Raw genomic sequence first — 24,072 nt, forward strand, 5'->3', positions numbered from 1 at the left:
TCTGGAGTGCTGTACAGTGCACTAATTCTCCATGTAGATAAGCCCAAAGAGTGGCTTCTATCTGTTTAGTTTAACTTGTTCATAATGTACTTAAGCTAAATGAAAAAAGCCACTCTTAAAATAGGAGTCCATGCAGAGTTTTGCAATGGTTTTAGTAAATTGGCTTAAATTTGCACCTGAGGTCAAACCAAGAAGGACTTTGTCCTGTAAACAAAGCCCAAGGATTGTAGAAATCCAACTATTTTGCAGTTCTGGTAACCTGTGCACCGTCACCTATAATTGTGGTACTACAGGCCATCCACAGAGTTGATATTGGTTGAATTTGCCCTCATTTCCTAACACATGGTTAGCCTTATGATTATTTTGGTGTGCAAAATGCACTCATTACTAATAGGTTTGTCCTTTGGTGACTACCTAGAGATCAATTATGATGACGATTGGTGAGACAGACACACAAAGGCTTTGAGTTTTATTAGTAACATCGTCAGGATAAGAAAAATCACAGAACAAAATAAACAAAGATAACAGCAGAATCAACATGACACATACTCACGAATCCATGGGGCGGTGAGATGAGTGTTGTTTAGGTCGCCATGGTCCTGCCATCTTGAGTGGCAGGGTTGATTCCTTTTTGTGCAACTATTTCTTACACCTGCTTATCTTCAAGATCATATTTTATTAAGTCTTGGCCCCTTGTCCATATTTGTCATTCCTGCTATCCATTTTTTGGGTTCTGACTATTGTAAGCATTTACGCAGGTAGTTGGTTCTCTCGCTATATATATAATGTGGTTAAGAATGTCTAGCTAAATAAGGACTTTGAAGTCTAACAGTCTATCAGAAGATACTGCTAAATCTTCTGACTTATGCTAACTTATAGCAGGTCTTATGCTAATTATTATTATGACTAGGCCTCAAGCTAAGTATTATGCCTCGGGCTCACTGAATAGCCTATTGTAAAATAATTGTTTCTTGCCTTACTGCTATTTGCGTCATAGCTGTAGTTTCATTTGCACTAATTTAGCAAGCATCTTAACTCTTTCTAAGATATAAATGATTTTTTACCTGATTACTTGAGCTCAGGTCATAAGTCCAAGATTAATTCTGAAATTTTTGAAGTTTGCAGTTTGGAGCAGCACCACCAAGATCATCATCTGACTGGAAGATCATAACACTTACTAAACAAGCTAAATTTCTTTTTCCTTAGGTTCATATCTTATGAGTCCACATCATTTTTGCTAGCAGTCAAATAACCTGATTTGACTTGGCAATATATTCTTTTGGTTTTACCAAAAGAAAAGTTAGATTTTCTGTTGCTATTCTTGTACTGACATGTTTAACCCCCTTAAAGACTTCAATATTTGCTGAAGAAATAAGTATAATGTTCTTATATTCTGAGTGGAGGAGAAAAAGTAAACATTCTCATGTTTTAAGATACCACTTCATTTAATGGTTTGGGTCTTCCTTTCTTTTTCTGTTTTTTTTTTTTTTTTTTAAATAGAACATGCAGACTTACTGGGGTCCTGTCCTGAAGAGGAAGCAGTCACTCCAGGTGACGAGTGTATGGATGCAGTGCTAGATGAATCTTTTCTTGAAACATGTCCCATTCAGTCTCCATTACAAGTGTTTGCAGGAATGGGTGGGTTGGCCCTCATTGCAGAAAGACTTCCTATGCTTTATCCAGATGTAATTCAACAAGTAAGTCAAAGAGTTTGATTGTCTAGTAGTATGTGCTAGCTTTTTTCTTACTATAGTCATTTCCAAATATTTTCTGTATGGTTTGTTTTCTAAGAGTTAAAAATCATCCTATGAGGGATAGCTCAGTGGTTTGAGCATTGGCCTGAGCAGGGGGTTGGACTAGATGACCTCCTGAGGTCCCTTCCAACCCTGATATTCTATGATTCTATTCTATTAATTATACCTTGCATTTGATTGATCAAATGTTGACACATTTTCTCCAGCTTTGCTAATTAAATATCCTCATTAAAATCTACTCCCTTTGAAGTTAGGAATTTTTTCCTGAGTGAGAAGTTCTGAATAGGACATACAATGGTAAATTACTCATTGGGGATCCAAATGCAGTTTGTGTGATGCAGAGTTCTCCTTGCTAGTGGATGAGGGAAAATCGGTGGCAAAGGTCTCATTACAAGCTGCTGTGGATGTAGCTGACTCAACTGCCAGGTCCATAGGTTCAGCAGTGGCTATGTGTAGGAGTTCCTGGTTGCAGTATTCTGGGCTTCTGCATGAGGTCCAACCGACTGTACAAGTCCTGCCCTTTGGGGATCCTTGGTCTTTTCCGAGCAGACAGACATGAAGCTCCATGGGCTAAAGGAGTCATGGGTGACCCTAAAGTCCCTTGGGATGTACACCCCAGCCTCTTCCAGGAAGTGCTGTAGGCCTCAGCAACCCCTCCGCTACTGTGCCCCAGCTAGCAGTCAGAGCCTGCAGAGCAAAAAGGTACAGGGGTTAAAGGCATAGATCACTTCCCCCTTCTGTCTCTGCATCAAAGCCTACCCAACCTAGAAATCCAGGTGGTTCTAAGCAGGCATTCTGATGGGATGCTCGAGGACACTGTACCAGTTGCCATGATGCCATACTCTGTTTTTCCTTTGTTTGCAAACCACCTTTCCCACTTCCTCAGTGCTTGGTCCTGTATCACCGGGGACCGTTGGGTGTTGAGCGCTGTAGAAGTGTAATCTTTTAGTTAACAAAAAATATAAGCATTCATGTTAACTCATGAAACTTTTGTTTTTAATCTGTAGCTTTTACAGAATATACAGTGTGGCTACACTAATACTGCTTATAGGAACCTTTAACTTTTGCATTATTTCTAATAGTTAACTCTGCTGTCTTAACATTGTTTTTTGTTTGGTTGACTTGTTTGTTGCAGGGTTTCTTTTGGGGGAGAAAGCGGGAAGCGTGTTTGGGTAGATGCATGTGTGTGTGTAGGAAGTTGTCATTTTTGCTACAAGCTTTCTAGAATTTTCCTAAAGATGGTTGGACTCTGGATTCACCCAGTCTTATGCTCAAATAAATTGGTTAGTCTCTAAGGTGCCACAAGTACTCCTTTTCTTTTTTCCAGTCTTTCTGGAAGTTTATTCTGTAGCTGGATCCCCTTGACTGATAATGCATTGTTCTCAGCTCTCTCATGCTTGGTCCTGGGCTCTGTGATTTGCATTGTCTTAGAAGAGTGAAGCTGTCTCAATAGTTCATAGATCAAAATTCACTATTTAATATATCTGGGACTTGATCTATTAACTAATGACTGACACACTGGAGAAAGGAAATTTTTCTTAAATATTGAATGTTTTCTTAAATATCCCAATGTTTAAGGAGCAAGAGCTTATAATAAATGTGCTCTAACACCTTTAACAGTTTTTCCAGCAAAGCCAAAGAAAACACACACTTGATATTCCTTATTTCAAAAGATTTAAAAAATACAAAAATAAAAACGTACAAGCCGCCTTCAGTCATTTAAAAAAAGCACAACCCCATTTTAAAAAAATCCTCTGAAAGTCCCCTTTAAATCATACTGAAGAAGTAATATAAAATATTTGCTATTTTGTTACTCATGTATAAGGTGAACATCTCTTTGGGAGAATTTTTGTGTACTTCACACTTCAACAGTCATGAGCAATCATTGGTGTGACATTCTAAAAGGAATATCAGAATATTTTGAATGTTCATTGACTTCAATCAAGAAATGGAAGAAAGTGTTTGACTGCAGAAAATGGAATCTTCATAAACCATAATGGAAAAGAAAAGTCTTACCCATAGACATCAGTAGTAAAGGTGAAATTAATAGAGAGAGGAATGCTCATAGACTCAAAGATTTTAATAGGGAAAAAGTATGTAACACGTTTTCGTAAGAAGTCGCGTTACCCTCTGGACCACCTTAGTTTGTCTAACTTAGTTTTATTAAAAGTTTTTGAAAGAGTTACTGTTTCCCTCAAACTGTGATAAAGAACGATTCTCTGTAAAGCAGCTGACAGTGGGTCATTTTACCTCTACAGCAAGGCATGAGCTTCACAGAATCTATATAGAAGGGGTAATGTAGTAATTTGTAGGAGCATGGGACATGCTAGCTTAGTATTTTTTTCTGATTAGGTCTCCAACCTAAGTGGTATTAGAAATGCCTAATCAGACCAAAGGAGAGTGAAAGGAAAACTGTTCAGCGCGTTTCTGAGGGATGAGAGGGTTAAACTTGAAACCTTACAAATTTCCTCTAATGTAAGAAAATTATGTAAAACCTATGCAAGTAATCAGTTTCTTTGTAGTATATTGTACTACATATATTGCCCATGGCCAGTACTACATCAGGCTATAATATCCTCAGATTTCATAATTTAAGCAGGGTAAGACCTTGTCGTTGCTCAGATGGGAATCTTCCAAGGAGAAAGTAGGCAGCTACTCTGGTATCTGAGATTCTGATTCAGTAAGTAGTACTCTTCCTTCCAAATAGCTGTACTTCAGAATTTCAATAAGAAGATATTGTAAGCTACAGCAAGAAGCTTTTACATCCACAGTAGTTACAACAGGCATGAATCTGGGCCTGTATGTCTAAAACTAGAATTTAAATAGTTGCTGGTATAACAGAGGGGCCCAATCCTGCCACAACTGAAGTCAGTGGAACTTTTGCCATTGACTACAATGGGTGCAGGATTGAAACTAGTGATTTGTGCTGTATATGCATATATGTGCTTGTATAGATCTTCTGGGTTATGAATGTTTTGGCAGTACACTGCTGAGCCTCGTGCTTATTGGAGGCCCACCATCCCTATGAGTCTTAGGTTAATTAAGGCTATTCTGACTACCCTGCCTTTCCCCGTATGATCCTAAATAAGACTTTAATCACTGAAGAGCCTCTTTTGACTCCCTTAGGGCCGAGAGGAGCCTTCTAAAGATGTGGAAGGATTCCTGGGGAGCCTAATAAAGACTTTCAGACTTCAGGAAGTTGATGCAGAAGCAGAGTCTTGTTTTCTATAGGCAAAGAGTCATGATTCTGCAGACCTATAGAGATTTCAGAAGTAGAACTCCATTTTTACAAACCTGAGACATCTGAAGCATCAGGTTACACAGTCAGGATGGTGGTTGAGAACTGTGGTTATCGGGCAGTTTTTCAGCCAGTTTACCAAGGAGGCAGTCCTTTTGTTGCAGCCTTCTGTTGTCTGCTGAATCAGGTCTCTCCATTTGTAGACTCTCGGGTTTCACAGGAACAGGAAAAATTTGGAACCATTAAAAACAAATATACAAACAAACTCCTCCCCCACCACAAAAAAACACAAACCCTAAGCAACTTTCCAAACAAATTTTTAGGTAAAGTTACAGTTGCAGGCAAAAATTAGGGGTTTGAGCATGAGTTACCTTTTAAGAATGTTAGTGTTTTTTAAAAAAAAGTTGAAACCCATGAAATGCAGAGTTAAGGCTGTGCTTAAATAGGGCACTGAAACTATGTTAACTCTACCCCTAAAGAGGTGGCACCTTCCCGTCTTTGCAAGTAGAGGAATGGAAATGTGCACCTCACATTTCTTTTATATTTTTGTTCATACAGACTTCCAAATGAAGTGTGTTGCTTTGTCTTCATGCGAACGTTTTCTCTTTTCATGTAATTAGTGCTCTGGAAAATTTAAGTTTGTACATGGAAACATGCTAGCTCTATCCTAATGATGCTTTGAAATATGTTTGCTACGGCTTCCCAAGGCCTGATTCTGCAAAGTGCTGGCATCCCTTTTTAGGTATTGGGTGCTTTCAGCACTTTGCAGAGCCTTTTTGATGGTGGAGAATAATTGCTTTTAGTATCCTACTGCCTAATTTATAAATTTCTCTTGGCTACTGTGTGTGGCCATAAAACGACCTAACCTCTCACTACCATTGAGACATTCTACTTTGTGTGAACATTGATTTATTGCCACCTGTAATATCAGTTGGCTCAGCTGCTCGTGATCTGGTCTTAGTACAAGGAAGGAAATGGGGGGAAAATTCCACATTGTGCTGTGGTTGTCTTGTTTTAAGAGTTAAAATAAAGCCAGTTCATTTCCTTTTTTGAACAGGTGTGTGAACAGCTTCTCTCTAATAAATAATAATAAATGAATTCTTTTATCGTGTTTCATCTTCATGCCGCAGGTGATCTATGCATCGGCAGCCAGAGCCCCAGGCCCTTTTAAATCGCTGGCCCCGGGGCAGCTGCTCCTTTTGCCCTCCCCCGCTCAATCAGTGGCTGGGGTGGGGCAGGAGCAAAAGGGGCAACAACATTAAAGCGCTGTCATGGCAGCACTTTAACCAGGGTCCTTTGCCGCAGTAGGGCAGGGCCGCCAACAGGGGGGCGCAAAAGGGGCAGTGATGTTAAAGCTCTGCTGTGTCAGCGCTTTAAAGTCAGCTGGATACGGGCCGGTACTGGCAGCCACTTTTTACCGGTATGCTGTACCGGCTTATTTTCACCCCTGACTGGAATGAAATTGTGTGCTGCAAGAATTGACTCTAAATGATGACTACTTCCAAGGATTGTGTTAACTTTTTTGTTGTTTTTGAAGGTGAGTGCTCCAGTAGTTACATCCACTACACAAGAGAAACAGAAGGACAGTGATCAGTTTGAATGGGTTACCATTGAGCAATCAGGAGAACTAGTTTACGAAGCCCCAGAAACAATTGCTGCAGAGCCTCCACCAATCAAATCAGCAGTGCAAACTATGTCTCCCATACCAGCTCATTCTTTGGCTGCCTTTGGATTATTTCTTCGTCTCCCTGGCTATGCAGAGGTGCTGTTAAAAGAGAGGAAACATGCCCAGTGTCTGCTTAGATTGGTGTTGGGGGTTACAGATGATGGCGAAGGAAGTATGTACTGTAACTACTACATTTATTTGTAAAACTCGCTAAATTGTTCTAACTTACATTTAAGTGTATTTACAATGTGATGCTTTAGAACAGGGGTGGGCAAACTTTTTGGCTCGAGGGCCACTTCTGGGTATGGAAATGGTATGGCGGGCCATGAATGCTCGCAAAATTGGGCGTTGGGGTGCAGAAGGGGGTGAGGGCTGCGACTGGGGGTGTGGGCTCTATGGTGGGTCCAGAAAAGAGGAGTTCAGTGTGTGGGAAGGAGCTCTGGACTGAGGGGGGTGGGGGGCATGAGGGCTCCAGCTGGGGGTGGGGGTTCTGGGGATGAGAGTTTGGGGTGCAGGAGTGTGCTCCAGGCTGGGACCAAGGGGTTCAGACGGCAGGAGTGGGATCAGGGCTGGGGCAGGGGGTTGGGGCATGGGAGGGGGTCGGGTGCAGGCTCGGGGTGGGGCTTATCTCAAGCAGCTCCCAGAAACAGCATCATGTCCCTCTTCCGTCTTCTATGCGGAGTTGTTGCCCTGTCCACAGGCGCCGCCCCTGCAGCTCCCATTGGCCGTGGTTCCAATGGGACCTGTGGGGGTGGCACTTGGGGTGGGGGCAGCATGCAGAGCCCCTTGGCTGCCCCTACATGTAGGAGCTGGAGCGGGAACATGCCACTGCTTCTAGGAGCCGAGTGGGGCAAGCCCCCAGACCCCGCTCCCTGACTGGAGCGCCGGAGCAGGTCAAACCCCAGACCCTGCTCCCCAGTGGGTGCTTGAGGGCTGGATTAAAATGTCCGAAGGGCCGGATGTGGTCCCAGGCCATAGTTCCCCCACCCCTCCTTTAGAAGGAGGTTGGAATTGCTTTGTGTAGTTTGTGAAGAACTCAATCTTACCCACATCCTGGATCATATAAGAAAATTTAAAAACGGGGTGACAGATTTTAAAATAGTTGTCATAGGGAATCCTCATCGAATGAGGGTGTTTCTAGTGGGGTTCCATGAGGATCAGTACCAGGCCCAAAACTACTCAACATTTTCATCCATGATCTGGAAGTAAATATAAAATAACTGCTAATTAAACTTTGTGGATAACACAAATATTGGCAGAATGGTGTATAATGATGAAGACAGGTCAGTCAGACACAGCAATCTGGAGCACTTCGTAAACTGGGCCCATTTTTTTAAAAAAAAAGGGGGGCATTTTTTATACAGACAAATGCAAAGTTATATGTCTAGGAGCAAGGAATTCAGGCCATACTACAGACTGGAGGGCTCTATCTTGGGAAGGAGTAGCTCTGAAAAGAATTTGGGGTCAGAGTGGACAAGCAGCTTAGCATGAGCTCCCAATACACTTCTGTAGCATAAAGGACTAATGCGATGCTTGGATGTATAAACTATAAATGTATAATGTATTATGTATAAAATGTATGGGGGAATAGTGAGTAAGTTAGAAAAGCGATTTTTACTTCTATGCAATGTTGGTGAGACCAATACTGGAATACTGCATACAGTTATGGTGTCCACAGTTCGAAAAGGATGTTGAAAAATCAGAGAGGAGGCAGAAGAGAGACAAAAATGATTCAAGGCCTGGAGAAAATGCCTTACAGTGAGAGAATTAGAGTTCAGTCTGTTTAGTTTATCAGAAAAGATTGAGAGGTGACCTGATTACAATGCGTAAATACTTTCACAGGGAGAAAATACTGGGTACTAAAAGGGTTTTCAGTCTAGCTGAGACATGCATAATAAAAACCAATGGCTGGAAGCTGAAGCCTGACACATTCAAACTGGAAATAAGGCACGCTTTTAACATTTTAACTTTGAGGGTGATTAACCATTGGAACATACTACCAATGGAAGTGGTAGTTTCTCCATCTTTTGAATTCTGTATAGCAAGACTGAGTGCCTTTCTAAAAGATGAGCCCAATAACTTGTGTTTGGCTAAAGCATAACACAGGAGGAACTGGGTAAAATTTAAGGGCCTGTGATATACAGACGGTCAGACTAGATTATCTAAAGGTATAATAGTGATCTAATGGGCCATTCTGGACTTAAACTCTATGCATTTTGTGTAGGGCCAGACCAGTGAGGGTTTTTTTGTTGTTTGTTTTGGTAACACAATGGACGTGGTCAGTACTAATAAAATTGGCCTTAAAACCATTAATAGAAGAGGTAGCAAATGTTTTTCTGGATCTCCTTCACCCACTGGTAGCCTGATGAAAACAAATAAACAAATTTCTCAGCTCAGATACCTTGGCCACCTTTTTTCTGAAGGAAACATGATCCTTCCATGTTTAATTAACCAGACATTTATCCCTTTGCAAAGGCTAAGCCCCTAGATACCTCTAGTATCAAAACAAGAACCTGTTCCTCCATTCATAAATTGGTTAAATGCCCCAAGGGAGTATCTGTGCTCCCTAGAACATCCATCCTAGTTTAGAACCTCTGCAAAAAACAAAAGAGGGAGGGGCAATAAACTTCCCAGTTTGCTCAGCTAGTCCCATGAACTTTGGCTTTTGTTTGCCTCTTAATTTTGTGTTGCTTTTTCGGTAAGATTGTGCACACTGTGGGAGACAAAGTGAGCCAAATAAATGAAATTTGATATCTGGGTATTTTCCTTCAAATTTGGGTAGTAAACTGACTGAAGGACCATCCAAATCTCATGCTTAGCCTGCTTCTTTTATATAATGTAAAGATCTATATCTACAAATCCCTGATATGGCCCAAAATAATTACCATTCAATACACCTCTGAGGCAAATAGTGTATCAATGTTCTCTCAGTTGGTTTTTCTACCATCCCCTTGTGGTATGGCTGATGAATAGAGTTAGGGAGCCTATAGAGAATGAGAATAAATACTTTATATTTCTTGTCATATAGACAGCGGTCATGGGACTTCTTGCTCTTATGGAGTAATAAAACCTTCTTTTAGACAACAGTCTGTTTTGTTCCTAAAAAAAAATAAAATAAAATAAAAGAAGTTAGATGTTTTGATAAGTTTGTGTATTTTGTGATTTTTTTTAAAGTAAAAATCTCAAGAATCACTTTACTGTGAATAAATCTACTTATTAACAAATAGTCACAAGTTACTTATTACACAGAGAAAACAAAGTTATTGGACAGTTAGATGTTTAAAATATTTCCAGGACTTGAGCTAGCAGTGTCTCTCTCATTCTTGTAAACAGTATGTCTACTTTTTTCTTTTGAAATATTTTGAGTCAAATAGGGCAGAAGAGTCCATAAAATTGGACAGTTTTAACTATGTACATCGCATTAACAGGCAAGAATATTGTTACACTGTGATTTTACAAATCATTCTCCTCCTCTCCACCCTTGATAAAATAGGGCTAACTTTAAAAATAAAATTATAGTACAAAACTCAAACAATGGGTATCTAGTAAAACATAATTTTAGTTTTAATGTCCTGTAGTGAAAATGTATTGAATCGCTACACTGTTTCATTGTGTACTCACCTCATGAGCATTACAGTTTGTGTCACAGCAAAGTTTATCCTAGCATTTATCAACATATTTTTAAAGTGGAGAGGTTTTTCTCAGTGGCTTCCTGGTAGGGCAGCTGTTTGTATAAACTTTCTCTAAACTTTACAGAGTAATCCAGTCTTACAATCAAAAACATGACCAAGTATGTAATTTAGTGTAGTGAGAGAGTTGTTAATAAACTAGCTTTTCACCCTTGGAGATAAGGGTTTAAATCTTGTTTTTAATAACAAATTATATGCATTTATTGGTCTCAGCCTAGTCCATAAAGGAAACCAGTTCATATCTCTTGCCCATATTTCCCACCAGAATTTTGGCTAAAAAGAAGCCTGGCAAAAAATAATACATTCTGCTGAAGACTTAATATTGTCAGAAATATAGCTGAATATTTTCAATAAATCATTGCAAAGTTGAACATTATGTGCTGAACCGTTAAAAGGAAATATTTAATATTTTTATACTTTCTCAACCTAGGTCATATCCTGCAGTCACCTTCGGCTAACGTGCTTCCAACTCTTCCATTTCATGTGCTGCGCAGTTTGTTCAGCACCACACCATTGACTACTGATGATGGAGTGCTCCTTAGGCGCATGGCACTGGAAATTGGGGCAGTGCATCTTATACTTGCTTGTTTATCTGCTCTGAGCCACCATGCCCCGAGAGTGCCCAACTCTAGTCCCAACCAGTCAGAGGTAAGCTTAGCTTCTGGTTAGTGACTGACTTAGCTGCAGTAAGCTCCAGTGACCGAGTAACTATGAAAGTCTTGTTGCTGGGGTAGCATCACACATCTTCCTTAATCTAATGTCCTGTAGTTCTTTAAAATGAATTCTTGAGAACTTGAATTCAGGGGAATTGCAAAAGTAATTTGAAAGTCCTTGCTAAACTACTGCTGCTTACATATTTCAGTGCTCTGTGATGACCTTAAAAGACTTACTACATTTAAAAATAAATTACTTTAACAGAATGTAAAGATTGCAAAGTCAGGCACGAAAAAGTTAAGTTCTCCATGTAACCTTTAATTTGGGCTGCTTGTGTATCTGTATTATGATGCAGTCTTTAATTACATGATCTCATACTATTTTTTCCACAGGACTCCTACCTCATTCAGTGCTCAAGATGGTCAATATTTTTATCCTCACTAGTCAATGTGTGCCTCTGTCTTATATACTCCACACCATCCAACCCTACACTGAAAGCAGAATTATTCATTAAGTGGTTTTCATTCTTCAATAAGTGGTTCACAAACCTTAGTGAATTCATCTTCATAACTTTTCAATAGGGTAAAGTGCTATTTTATCCCCGTTTTACAGATGGGGAAGTGAGGCACAGTGAGATTAAAGCCAAAGGGCCTAGAGCCGGAATTTTCAGAAAATTTAGTATTTTATAGTAGTTAATATGTTCAACGCACAGCTCCCATTGACTTAAGTTGCAATTATGAGAGCTCAGCACTCCCACAAATCATGCCCAGGTATCCCAAATTTGGCGAATAGAAAATGAGTCACACACAGTTAAGGACCATCTGTAAAAAGTTCAAAGTGACTTGTCCAGCATCACACAGGAATGCTGTGATAGAGGTCTGGATAAAATGCAGTTTTTCAGGGTGGTATTCAACTACTGTAACCACAAAAGCATCCTTTCTCTAATCCCTGGCTGTATTTACTACACACCTTCCAACTTTGGACAAGTGAGGTAGGTGAGGGGAGTATCTAACTCATTCACTGCACAATCCCAATTAATTCCCTGAGTACTGTCCATTCTGTGCTTTGAATGAGGCAGGCATCCTGTGGGAAGAAAACTAGTATGTGATCATGTAGTCAGACTGTATCATCATGCATACACACAAAGGGACGAAATTAAAGTTGAACCTACATGTTCATGGGTTTTCTGTTGTATGGAAGGATACAAAAGTGGAGGCAACGGTCAAGAATCACTACAGTTTAAAAGTCTGTTTAGTCTTCCTGCCCCTCCTTCCCTTTGTGATTCTGAGATGAGACTGAGGCACCTAACAGGCACAGATGTTCTTCCATTTCTGCACCAATCAGAAGTAGTAATGAAGGGACACAACCTATTCTAGAGAGAAATAGTAGAATTGATGTTTATGAATCAGGTAGAGTTAACATTAGCCTTCTCCCAAAAATATCCCAGCTCACATTAGTTATGGGCCATAAGCCCAATATCAGACCAGAGAGCAGAATATTTTAGCAGTAAGTCTCCACACAACTTCAGAAGTGCATAATGCAGCCTGGCCATTACAACTGGCTGGCACACAAGGCTCCACCTCATCCGTTTTAATACACTCACCAGTGTCAAGATATGGTATAGCACAAGTAATATTGAAAATGGGAGCTCACCTGCTGGAGTTGAGAGCAGTAGAACCAGTTCCGTCAGAATAAATGTACACCAGTGTATACTTCATAGTCTTTATAATCCAAAATTCATAGACGGTATCAGAGTGATCATTGATGTGAAGCGACTAAATAAATGGTTAAGGAAAGCAAGATTCTGGATGGTAACCCTAGGATCAACTGTAGTTGCTCTATATCCAGGAGACATCTGCCAGCTCAACACACATGGAAGTCTATCTCCACATTAACCTACGATCTTGTCATAGTAGCTTTCTGAAATGCATAACCTTGCACATCTAGCACAAGACCATGTCTTTTTGATCCATCTTCAGCTACCAGGGTTTTCACAGTGATCCAGTAATAATCCTAGCAAGTCTCTGGTCCAAAAGTACTCCCCATTTCTCGATGATATCTTTATCAAACCTTCATCCAGAGCAGCAGCTAAGTAAATGAATTCTCCAAAAATTACTACTTAGGTTCTAAATCCACACACCAGATACAATGCAAAATCATGTACTAATACTGAATGGGACAGTGTTTTTATTTCCCTCTGAATGTTGGTGAACCAAACATAAGAACAGACTTGCTGGGTGAGACCAGTGGTCCATCTAGCCCAGCATCCTGTCATATGACAATGGCCAATGCCAGGCTCTTCAGAAGGAATGAACAGAACAGGTAATCATCAAGTGATCATCCCCTGTCGTCCACTTCAAGCTACTGGCACACAGAGGCTAGAGATGCTCAGAGCATGGTGTTGAGGACAAGAAAACATATTGAAAGTCCAACCATTTCACCTTCCACTTTTGCAACAAATACATGTCTTGCTGGGTGGGGAGCACACCTGGAAAACAAGACGGTCACATGTAGAGAATGCCACATGGAAAAGAGAAAGTATCCGCTTCCTAGAGTTCACAGAAATGAATGCACTACAAAGTTTTTATCACCACTACCTTGGAGGCGAGCGTGTTTTGTTTCAGTCTGATTTGAACACCATGGTCACGTATCTGAACAATTGGTGGAATCAGAAGCTCACAGCTCCTCTCAGAAGCAAGGGAAATTGTTCTGGGCAGAGAAGAGTATCTTATCACTCAGAACAGTGCACATACAGCATACCCTGAATCCATGAATAGGATTGGCTGAGTAGCTATCTTACCAACAAATCTGTACGGCATCTGAATTAGGAAATCTTTAAACTAGTGACCAAGCAATTCAGACACCTGGAAGTAGATCTCTCTCGGAAATCACAGAAATGTGAAACTAGATCACTGTTTCATCAGCGAAGTGGATTCTCTTTCAGTAGGCGCAGATGCCCTCACACAGATGATGTGCCATATGCTTTCCCACCCCTCCCTGTGATAATGAAGATAACTTTTTAAAAAATGAGAGATTCACCGAGCCTGTACTGAAGCCTATATTCTTGAGGTGAGGACTCTCCTGAAGTGCTCAAGTCCAAAGAGACAGCATATTCATCTGTAGTAACATCTCCATGAATTTGGGCATGTTGTAGTTTTACTATTAAAGTGGCTTTAGGCTCCAATTTAAAACTAAAATCATGAATGCAAAGTATTGCCAATATATTACTGCAAAGGCCATAATGATATATTTATGTAGTGTAACAATGTTATAATTTCAAATGTTACTGATTTTCCAAGATGCATAGTAAATATATTTTTATTTGACTTCTATGGTTTTTTCCAATTCAAAATTTGTTAATTTATAATTCAATCTGTTTATATATTTTAATGTTACATGAGTGGTATTTGCTTTTTATTACAAATAATTTTAACAACTTTATTTCCTCATTCTCTTTACTGTACTTGAAACAACACAAAAGGTGAAAATCAGAAGAGAAAATGAAGTCCTCTCCAGTTTTTGGCATAGGCCAAAATTTTCAGTATGGGGTGCCTGATGTTAGGCACCTACATAAGTGACCTGCTTTTCAGAAGTGCTCATTACCCAAAGCTCTCAGTAATTCTAATGGGAGCTGTGAGTGCTCAGTATTTCTGAAAAGCAGGTCACTTATTTAGGTGCTGAATATATGCTTAGGTGCACAACTTTAGGCACATCTAAGATCTGGTAGCTATCTTTTAAATTTAACATAGGCACCAGAATATTTTAATACATGTTAAAACAGTTTGCTAATCTAATGCTATTTTGCTATTAAATTTATTTTATTATTTAAATGCAGTAATGAGCACCATAAGCATCAGCAATCTGGACACCTCAAAAAAGTTAGTGAAATAAATCTCATGACACTCCAAGGTCAGGAAGTATTATCCCCATTTTACTGGAGTAGAAACTGAGATGCCATTGAGTTTAAGTGACTTGGGCCACATATGAATTGTGTGGCAGAGCTGGGAATATAACCTTTCTCCCTGATATGTAGGCTTATGCCTTAACAATTCCATTCTTCTTTTACTACTTTAGCAAGTTTATTCACAGTTAATCCATGTAGTTTCATAATCAAGTCTTAGCAGTCTGCAGAAAGGTTTGAAATGACATTTTATCTTCCATCCAAATTTGTCTAATAATTATAATTTTCATTAAACTTGGCTATATTTTAGTGCTAGTTGTAGAGCTGCATCATTTAACATGATCCTAATTAGCTTTCATTAGTGTACGTTATAAAATATTATTATTGCCAATGTGATTACAGTAAACAGAAACATGATTTACTGTCCCATGCAAGCTGAAAATCACATGGGATGATTTACAGTCCTGGTTATGTACTAGAAATCCACATGCGTTGCAGAGTTTTTCCTGTGCCGGCGTTTGAATTCCAATGGATGTCTGTGATGGGTTCCCCCCGGGATGCTGGGGTTTCCCTGAGCCCCCCCGACCCACCTGCCTGGGCTCCCTCTCACGCTGTACTGCTGTGACAAACTGTCAAGCCTTCCAGCCTGCACTTTCACTAGCATACATACAGGTAGGGACACACCCAGCAGCAGTTACATGCAGGCTCTCTGACCAGCCCCTGCATAGGAAGGCTACAGTTAAGGCAACTCCCAGCTCCACAGACACGCACCGAATCTAGAGTATAAACACCAAATTATACCATGTTGCGCTGCACAGGGAACTGTATAGCATAAGCTCATAAAATTCGCCCCCTCCTCAATGTGGAGAGGAATATGCAACAGCCTTTTGCCCCTGAGATAAGATTCCCATACACTTTACTCCAACTCACTGGTTTAGGTAAAGCAAAAATAAGTTTATTAACTACAAAAGATAGATTTTAAGTGATAGCAAATGGATCAAAATAGATTACCTAGCAAATACACAAAAAATGCAAACTAAACTTAACGTGCTAAATAGGGTGAGAATCTGCTATTCATATCCAAAGAGATGATACAAGCAGGCTGCAGATTCTCAAGGGGCAAGTTGCACTTGCTTTACAGCTTGGAATCCCTAGGTGTTTCATTCACAGACTAGAAATCCCTTTAGTCTGGGTCTAGCACTTCCCCCAGTTCAGTCTTTGTTCCTCGGGTGTTCCCAGGAGTTGTCTTGTGTGTGGAGCAAAGAACCTTAGATGATCACTACCTGACTTGCATAGCTTTTGCATAGGCCAGGAACCCTTTGTTTCAAAGCTTATTTCCCAGACCAATCTCTGGAAAAATACTGACATCCCAAGATGAAGTCTGGAGATGTGTGATCTCATCACATGTCCTTGTAGAGTCACAGCAGCCATTACTTGGAGGCTGTCTGTAGCCTTTTCAGGAAGACTCCCCAGGTGGGAGATAAACTTCTCCTAATGCCTATTGTTTTTTCTTAATGGCCTGTTGCCCTGAATGGGCCCTTCCCCACCCACTGTCTAAACTTAAAGCATCTTGTCTAGTGGGTGTTACCCAGGTGTAACTACATTTGAAATACAGATACATAGTCAATATTCATAACTTCAGATACAAAAATATTACATGCATACAAATAGGATAATCATGTTCAGCAAATCATAACTTTTCCAATGACACCTTACATGGTTTATCTTGCACAAAATACATCATAATTATGTCATAATATCATAATAATCACTAACATAATAATTACTACGAAGAATATGGGGTGCAGTGTCAGTGTGCATGAGTTTGTTTTGATAAGTAAATAAGCAACAAAAAACCTTTTCCTGAAGGACAGAAAGAATTTTGAAGGACCTGGACAATATGATGTAGAATCACTTTTTGTTTTTGTTAGCCACAGGTGTCGAGCACGCACAACAGTGCATCAACAGAAGAACAGCAACTCTACTGGGCTAAGGGTACTGGCTTTGGAACTGGCTCCACGGCTTCTGGATGGGATGTAGAACAAGCTTTGACTAAACAAAGGCTGGAAGAAGAACATGTCACCTGTCTTCTGCAGGTATGGAATGGTGAAGTATAAATAATATGTGTAGGGATTTATGCATGTGGTGGTAATATAGTTAAGCCTGTAAAAAAGTTTGTATTTTTAACCTCTTTTTCACTCAAGTATCTAAAGTGTTTTACTTATTAGGCTGAAACACCTATCAGCCATTTGTGAGCCTATAGTTTAAAAAAGAATATCATTTTTCCTGTTTGGCTAAAAAAAGTCTAGCTTTTTTCTTATAACAAATGTGAATGTTTGAAAATGTGGGACTGAACCAGATGGAGCAGAAAATCCCAATAAGCTATTTGCTTAAATACAGATGCAATACACCTGTGACCTCAAGTAATTAATTGTGCAGCTGTTTTGTTAGACATTTGCAAGCTAAGCTGCTGAAAACAGGAGGTTGTAAGCTTGATGTGCATAATAGCTTTGTAGGAAAGGTGGATGCCCCTGTGATTATATGATTGGGGGAGGGGTTTGTTCCTGACCACCAGAAATGAGAACACATGCCAGCCTTTCAGGCTGGGGAGTATTTCTGTGTTACCTTAATACACCAGTTACTTTATCAAGGTCAGGAAGGTTGCAGAGCATTGCCTTCTATAGACTGAGTTTGATGCTTTAGGACCTTCAGAATCACTTGAGAGTATATAGAGCATGTCTCTGTTCAACCAGGTAATACAGTGAATGTAGCAAACAGAAATTAGCAAGAGATCACAAGAAGCTCAAGTTTAAATGATAAACACAGATTTTTTTTCCCCCCTAGGAGAAGGATCACCTATAAGTTTATAACCCCTATCATGGTGATCCATAAAAAGAACAGAACAGAAAAGCGGATGTGCTTAGCTGTCAGCACATGGACAGCTCTGAATGTTCACTGAACCAAGAATATTCTAGGAGATTTCTGTGGTGCTTTTATACTTCCATGTAGACCTATTGGCATCTAGGCAAAAGCAAAGGCAGCTGATCAGAGAAGCAGACCTGGGAGACTAGGAACAGACTAATTTCTAGTTTGCCAAATAGGCTTCTTTGTGATTTTCCCCTTTTTTCATCACTAGCAAGGGTAACTGGTTTGTTTAAGTCCCTTCTTATTTCCCCAAATTTTCCAAGAAGGTTATGTTTTCAGACACAGGAGAGTTGTCTCAAAAGGCTTCATTCAATCTTCCCCCAGGCACATCTCTATTCTCTGGGCTTGTTCAGCATACCACTGAACTTGAGCCATGTACGTTTTATTTATGATTGAAATGAGCTTATTGCTACTTCAGAGCTGAACAAAAGTTTAAATGTCCTGAGGCTATGGCATATTCTGACAAAGAAGTATATAGTTTAACAACTGATATAAATATTGCCTTTTTTCATTTATAAAATGTATTTATACTCTTAAGTACTGAAAAAGAAAGACGCATAATTTAAATACATAAAGAGCCACATTGTCAGTTAAAGAACTCTGTTAGATCACCATTATTATACATGCATATGCAAAAGAATCTGTCTCCTATCAAACATCATTTATAGGGAAAAAAACAAAAGAAAACAAACTATGTAAATAAGCCTAGTAGCAAGGCATGAAATTCAACAAGCTCATGCTAACAAACATAGGGAGTGAATTCCAGAGCCAAGGGCCCTTTTTATAAGAAATCCTATCTGCAATCAGTACAAATTTAACTCATGGAGTTGTCAGCTCATATGCCTATTCATATGCCTATATTCACTAATCTTTACTGCTGGGATAGAGCACAGGGGAGAGGCCATTTTTAAGGTGGCTCAGGCCTGAGCCACATAAAATGTAATAGGTAAAAAAATGATAGTTTCCAGTTAGTTTCCAAGAAACTAATTGAAGTCATTGTGATGATTAGAACACAAGCTTCATACTCCCTGCAAGACAATTCACTACACAAACAAGGAAGAAGACAGCTGTGTTATTCACTGACTGAAGATCAAAGGCGGTGTTCAGTTATATTCCCATGCAGGGAGTAATCTCATCAGAAGTGGCCGAAGCATGGATAACTGGATAGGTCCACATTTAACCGTAAAAGTTGCAGTCTCTTTGCCAGATGTTGATGATTAAGGTATTCTTTGTTGTTGACCATCTAAGATCCAAGAGGGACCCAACAGGTTATGCATCTTATTATTGAGAGGGCAGATACCTCTCACTGTCTTCACTGTTTGCCATATGATTTACAAATTAGATTTATCATGGGATTAAACTGGAGATAGGATGTATTTAGAAGGTAGCTATTCTGATAGGAGTTTCCGATCTCCCCCAGTGTCACATAACAAAGATATGTCTAGCAATTTAGTGCTTTCAATGGGTTTTTTAAATCTAAACTTTTGTGTAATTATTTGAAGTGGCTTTATTTAATGCTTAGTTTACATTCTGATCTTAACAAAAATAGTAATAAACTGTGATCTGGTAATTTCTGTATAGGATTCTATCTAAATAATCTTTGAGCTCACAGGAGTAACTTCCGACATTTAATAGGCAAAATAACAAGCCAGCCATTAAGTAGATATGGACAGTTTGAGTTATTGCCTCTAAAATGCATCAGATTTTGACTAAGTGTCTCAATATATTTTAATTTTCAGGTTCTTGCTAGTTACATAAATCCTGCAGGGAGCATATCAAATGGAGAGACCCAGACTAGCCACGAGGGTAGAGGACAAAACAGCAATGCTCTTCCATCAGTTCTGTTAGAGCTACTCAGTCAGTCTTGTCTCATTCCAGCAATGTCGTCATACCTCCGTAACGATTCAGGTAAAGTGCTGCTGTTCTCTCTCTCTCTTTTTTTTTAATTATTTATTTAAAGCATATTGCACTTTTCTCTGAAATGAGCCTGGTGGAAAAGCAGAACTGCTATTGACAAAATCATGGTAAATGTAAAGATTCATTTGCAAGAGAATTTCATGCTACTTGAACAAAATAGACAGCACCTGCAAATTTCCATCAGGGTTACTTTTGACATATTATTACTCCTTTATAGTAGATTTACTTAAGTCTTATAAGATGAAATTTGTTTGCTGTGGCTGTTGATGTGATCTCTCTTTATTTTGTAGAGTTTTAAACTCTTGCACAGTTTAAAATTATCCTTTTTTAAAAAATTTAAAACTATTTTAAAAAAAATTCTGTTTACAGATGCTATCACCTTGAAAAATCACATTTCTGTCTGACAATTTTGTATTTTACTATTCTTCAAGAGCTAGTCCCAAAGATATTCATTATGGGTGCACATGTGCTCCTGGGAGTGGAAATTGTTCTGTAGCAGTGTCTGTTGGTTCACCCCTGCCCACTGTGCCTCCTCATGCTGTGAACCAAGGGTTTAAGTGGCAGTGTGGATTTTTGGTCTACAGTTAATCTTTCTGTCCTAAGTGTGTGGTGTTAATGAGAAATTTATAGTTGACTTAATGTTAGTGTGCATACACATGCCAGTTGTGTATAGGCATGCGTGAGCCCTGCCATTACTTCTGAACTCTCTAAAAGTGGAACTGGGGTGGGTATTCAGCCATGGATGATTCTGTACTGTTCAAAAAATTCTGGTTTAGTTCTCCTGAAGCTACAATAGCTGGCTCCCTCTCAGTTGTGATGGCACAGATGTCTTGGAAAAATCATGGAGCAGATCCTCAAGGGATCAATTCTGAAGCATTTAGAGGAGAGGAAAGTGATCAGGAACAGTCAGCATGGATTCACCAAGGGAAGGTCATGCCTGACTAATCTAATTGCCTTCTATGACAAGATAACTAGTTCTGTGGATGAGGGGAAAGCAGTGGATGTGGTGTTCCTTGACTTTAGCAAAGCTTTTGACACAGTCTCTCACAGTATTCTTGCCAGCAAGTTAAAGTAGTATGGGCTGGATGAATGGACTATAAGGTGGATAGAAAGTTGGCTAGATTGTCGGGCTCAACGGGTAGTGATCAATGGCTCCATATCTAGTTGGCAGCAGGTAGCAAGTGGAGTGCCCCAAGGGTCGGTCCTGGGGCTGGTTTTGTTCAATATCTTCATAAATGATCTGGAGGATGGTGTGGATTGCACCCTCAGCAAGTTTGCAGATGACACTAAACTGGGAGGAGAGGTAGATACGCTGGAGGGTAAGGATAAGATACAGAGGGACCTAGACAAATTGGAGGATTGGGCCAAAAGAAATCTGATGAGGTTCAACAAGGACAAGTGCAGAGTCCTGCACTTAGGACGGAAGAATCCAATGCACCGCTACAGACTAGGGACCGAATGGTTAGGCAGCAGTTCTGCAGAAAAGGACCTAGGGGTTACAATGGACGAGAAGCTGGATATGAGTCAACAGTGTGCCCTTGTTACCAAGAAGGCCAATGGCATTTTGGGCTGTATAAGTAGGGGCATTGCCAGCAGATCGAGGGACGTGATCGTTCCCCTCTATTCGACACTGGTGAGGCCTCATCTGGAGTACTGTGTCCAGTTTTGGGCCTCACACTACAAGAAGGATGTGGAAAAATTGGAAAGAGTCCAGCGGAGGGCAACAAAAATGATTAGGAGACTGGAACACATGACTTATGAGGAGAGGCTGAGGGAACTGGGGATGTTTAGTCTACGGAAGAGAAGAATGAGGGGGGATTTGATAACTGTTTTCAACTACCTGAAAGGGGGTTCCAAGGAGGATGGCTCTAGACTGTTCTCAGTGGTAGCAGATGACAGAACAAGGAGTAATGGTCTCAAGTTGCAGTGGGGGAGATTTAGGTTGGATATTAGGAAAAACTTTTTCACTAGGAGGGTGGTGAAACACTGGAATATGTTACCTAGGGAGGTGGTGGAATCTCCTTCCTTAGAAGTTTTTAAAGTCAGGCTTGACAAAGCTCTGGCTGGGATGATTTAATTGGGGGTCGGTCCTGCTTTGAGCAGGGGGTTGGACTAGATGACCTCCTGAGGTCCCTTCCAACCCTGATATTCCATGATTCTATGGATTCCCACCGGAGCTTGAAAATGGCTTGCAGGGCGTCATGTTAGTATTTCATTCCTTGAGGCATAAGACAAACCATTTGGGATCAGAGTTACCTTTTAACAAGTGTTTTTTCAAAACCATGCATATAGAATGAAATAAAGGCTGTTTAGCTGGCTCTCTGTAACTACTCTGTGGTAGGTGGAGCATTGTGTTATTTTGTGCTGAAGCAATCTAAAAATGTCTTCAGAGAACCTCAATCAACAAAAATTTTGAACAATGTGAAGAATGTTTCTCTGGATATTTGAGTATTTGACGCATCACTATGGGATTATCTCATTTTCAAGAACATTTTGGTCAAGTATTTACAAACTTGCAGCTGAAAAATTTAAGATAAATCAGAGTAGCTAATTTCAAACACTGTGGCTAATTGAAGTCCTGTTGTGGTGTTAATCTTCTTATCTAAAATGGTGCCGACTAGTTTTATGTTCCATGGAAACAACTTACTTATTTTTGCCTGATAGAACAAGTTGTTTTGTTAATTGTGGCTGTGGGCCATGTTGTCCGTAAATGACTTATTTTAAAAATGGTTTATTCCTTCTGTAAATTAACTCTTGTAATATACAGCATATTAGATTTTTTTTCTGAATCTATGCATAAGTTATTTGAATAGACTTAAGTTAGAATTTAATAATTCAGATCAAGATTTTCAAAAATAGGTGCCTAAAGTTAGGGTCCTACATCCCTATATAGGTGTCTGCTTTTGACACCCATTTTTGAAAAATCTTTGTCTAATTTCTTGCAGGGCTCTGTATCTCTGGTGGAAATGAATTTTAAAATTTCCTGTGGTCTAGAGCAAAGTTACCATCCCTGTGTCCAAATGTCAGTTTTGCTGAGTGGCACTTAGTACTGTTAACAATTTAAAAAGAAGTTAAGAATCCTACTTGTAACAAACTTTTAATTGTAATTTTTATTCAGTATAAGGTGTTCTTCTTTGAGTGCTTGTTCATGTCCATTCCACATTAGGTGTGCGCACGCTGCATGCACTAGCATTGGAAACTTTTTCCCTTAGCAGTTCCCGGCAGGGCCCCCACTGCGCCATGCATATATACCCCTGCCGGCCCAAACCCGTCCAGTTCCTTCTTACCATCCATGGCGGCGTTGGAACAACAACAACCACCCCCGCACCCACTCCCGCCGGTAGAAGAGCAGTCCCTTAGCCTTTAGAGTAGCTGTTATCAGTTTGTTAACATACCTATTGCGGACACTTAAGTCATTAGCTGCTTGGAGGCTTCCAGCACCCGCTCACGGCTTCAAGGCTTGCGCCACGTGCCGCAAACCTATGCCAGTTAGTGACCCCCATGACTCGTGTCTACATTGCCTGGGGGACAGACATCAGACTGAATGGTGTAGGATTTGCAAGGCATTTAAGCCAAGAACAGGGAAAGAAAGAGACTTTCGTCTAAAGCAGCTGTTGATGGAGGCTGTATTGCAGACGCCAGGCCCAGAGTGCCCGATGCCTGCTCAGGCTTCCTCGGTACGTAGTGCCCCAGAGCTGTCGAGAGACCCGGCACCAGCTAAGTACTGTAAACTGTCGGCCCCAGAGTGCCCTGCTAGGCCCTGGCACCGCTCGTCCTCCCTGGTGCGGCCCTCAGCGCAGCCGGAAGGAAGGCGCAGTCGTTCCACACACAGGAGGCTGGCGCCTCCCAAGGCACCGAGCACTGATAAGAGCGGGAAGGCCGCGGTACCGGTGCTGACACAGTCAGTCCCAGCAGCATGAGCCCAGACCTAAGTGAGCTCGGTGCAGACGATGGGCTTGAGGGCATAACGGATCAGCCCTCTACACCTGGTACCTTTGAGGCTGCAAAGGACCTCATCGAGCTATTGGCAGCGAGCCCCCTCCCATATGGGGAGAACCCTCTGGCACCCATGCTTTGGGTGCCGTCGAGGGCTAAGCTGGCAACGGTGTGCAACTCGCGGACACCGTCCTGGCTCCGCTCCCGGAGTTGGTCCTGGTCGAGCTCCAACTCCGCGGACTCACACTTGCCAGCGGCTCAGAAGGAGGTTGCGACACCGGCAGTGGGTCGGCATGAGGAAGCACCAGAAAGGGCACGCCGCTCTCCGGCACCACCCAGAGACCAGCACTGGGAGGAGTTGAGACGGCCCTCGCCAGAAGACTCCCGCAGAT

General features: G+C 40.7%; 1 protein-coding gene across 1 annotated transcript in view; it reads left to right on the top strand.

Annotated features, from left to right (window-relative positions):
- Positions 1-24,072, top strand: part of BIRC6 (baculoviral IAP repeat containing 6) — a gene marked incomplete at its 5' end in the record, with an annotated part of 315,285 nt that overhangs the window by 201,155 nt on the left and 90,058 nt on the right. The window contains 5 exon segments of the mRNA XM_084624643.1: positions 1,501-1,697; positions 6,530-6,830; positions 10,778-10,995; positions 16,834-16,998; positions 19,567-19,735. Of these exon segments, the coding sequence (XP_084480769.1) occupies positions 1,501-1,697; positions 6,530-6,830; positions 10,778-10,995; positions 16,834-16,998; positions 19,567-19,735 (1,050 nt within the window).

Source organism: Lepidochelys olivacea, assembly GCF_965140295.1.
Source record: "Lepidochelys olivacea isolate rLepOli2 genome assembly, chromosome: 3".
Taxonomy (NCBI): Eukaryota; Metazoa; Chordata; order Testudines; family Cheloniidae; genus Lepidochelys; species Lepidochelys olivacea.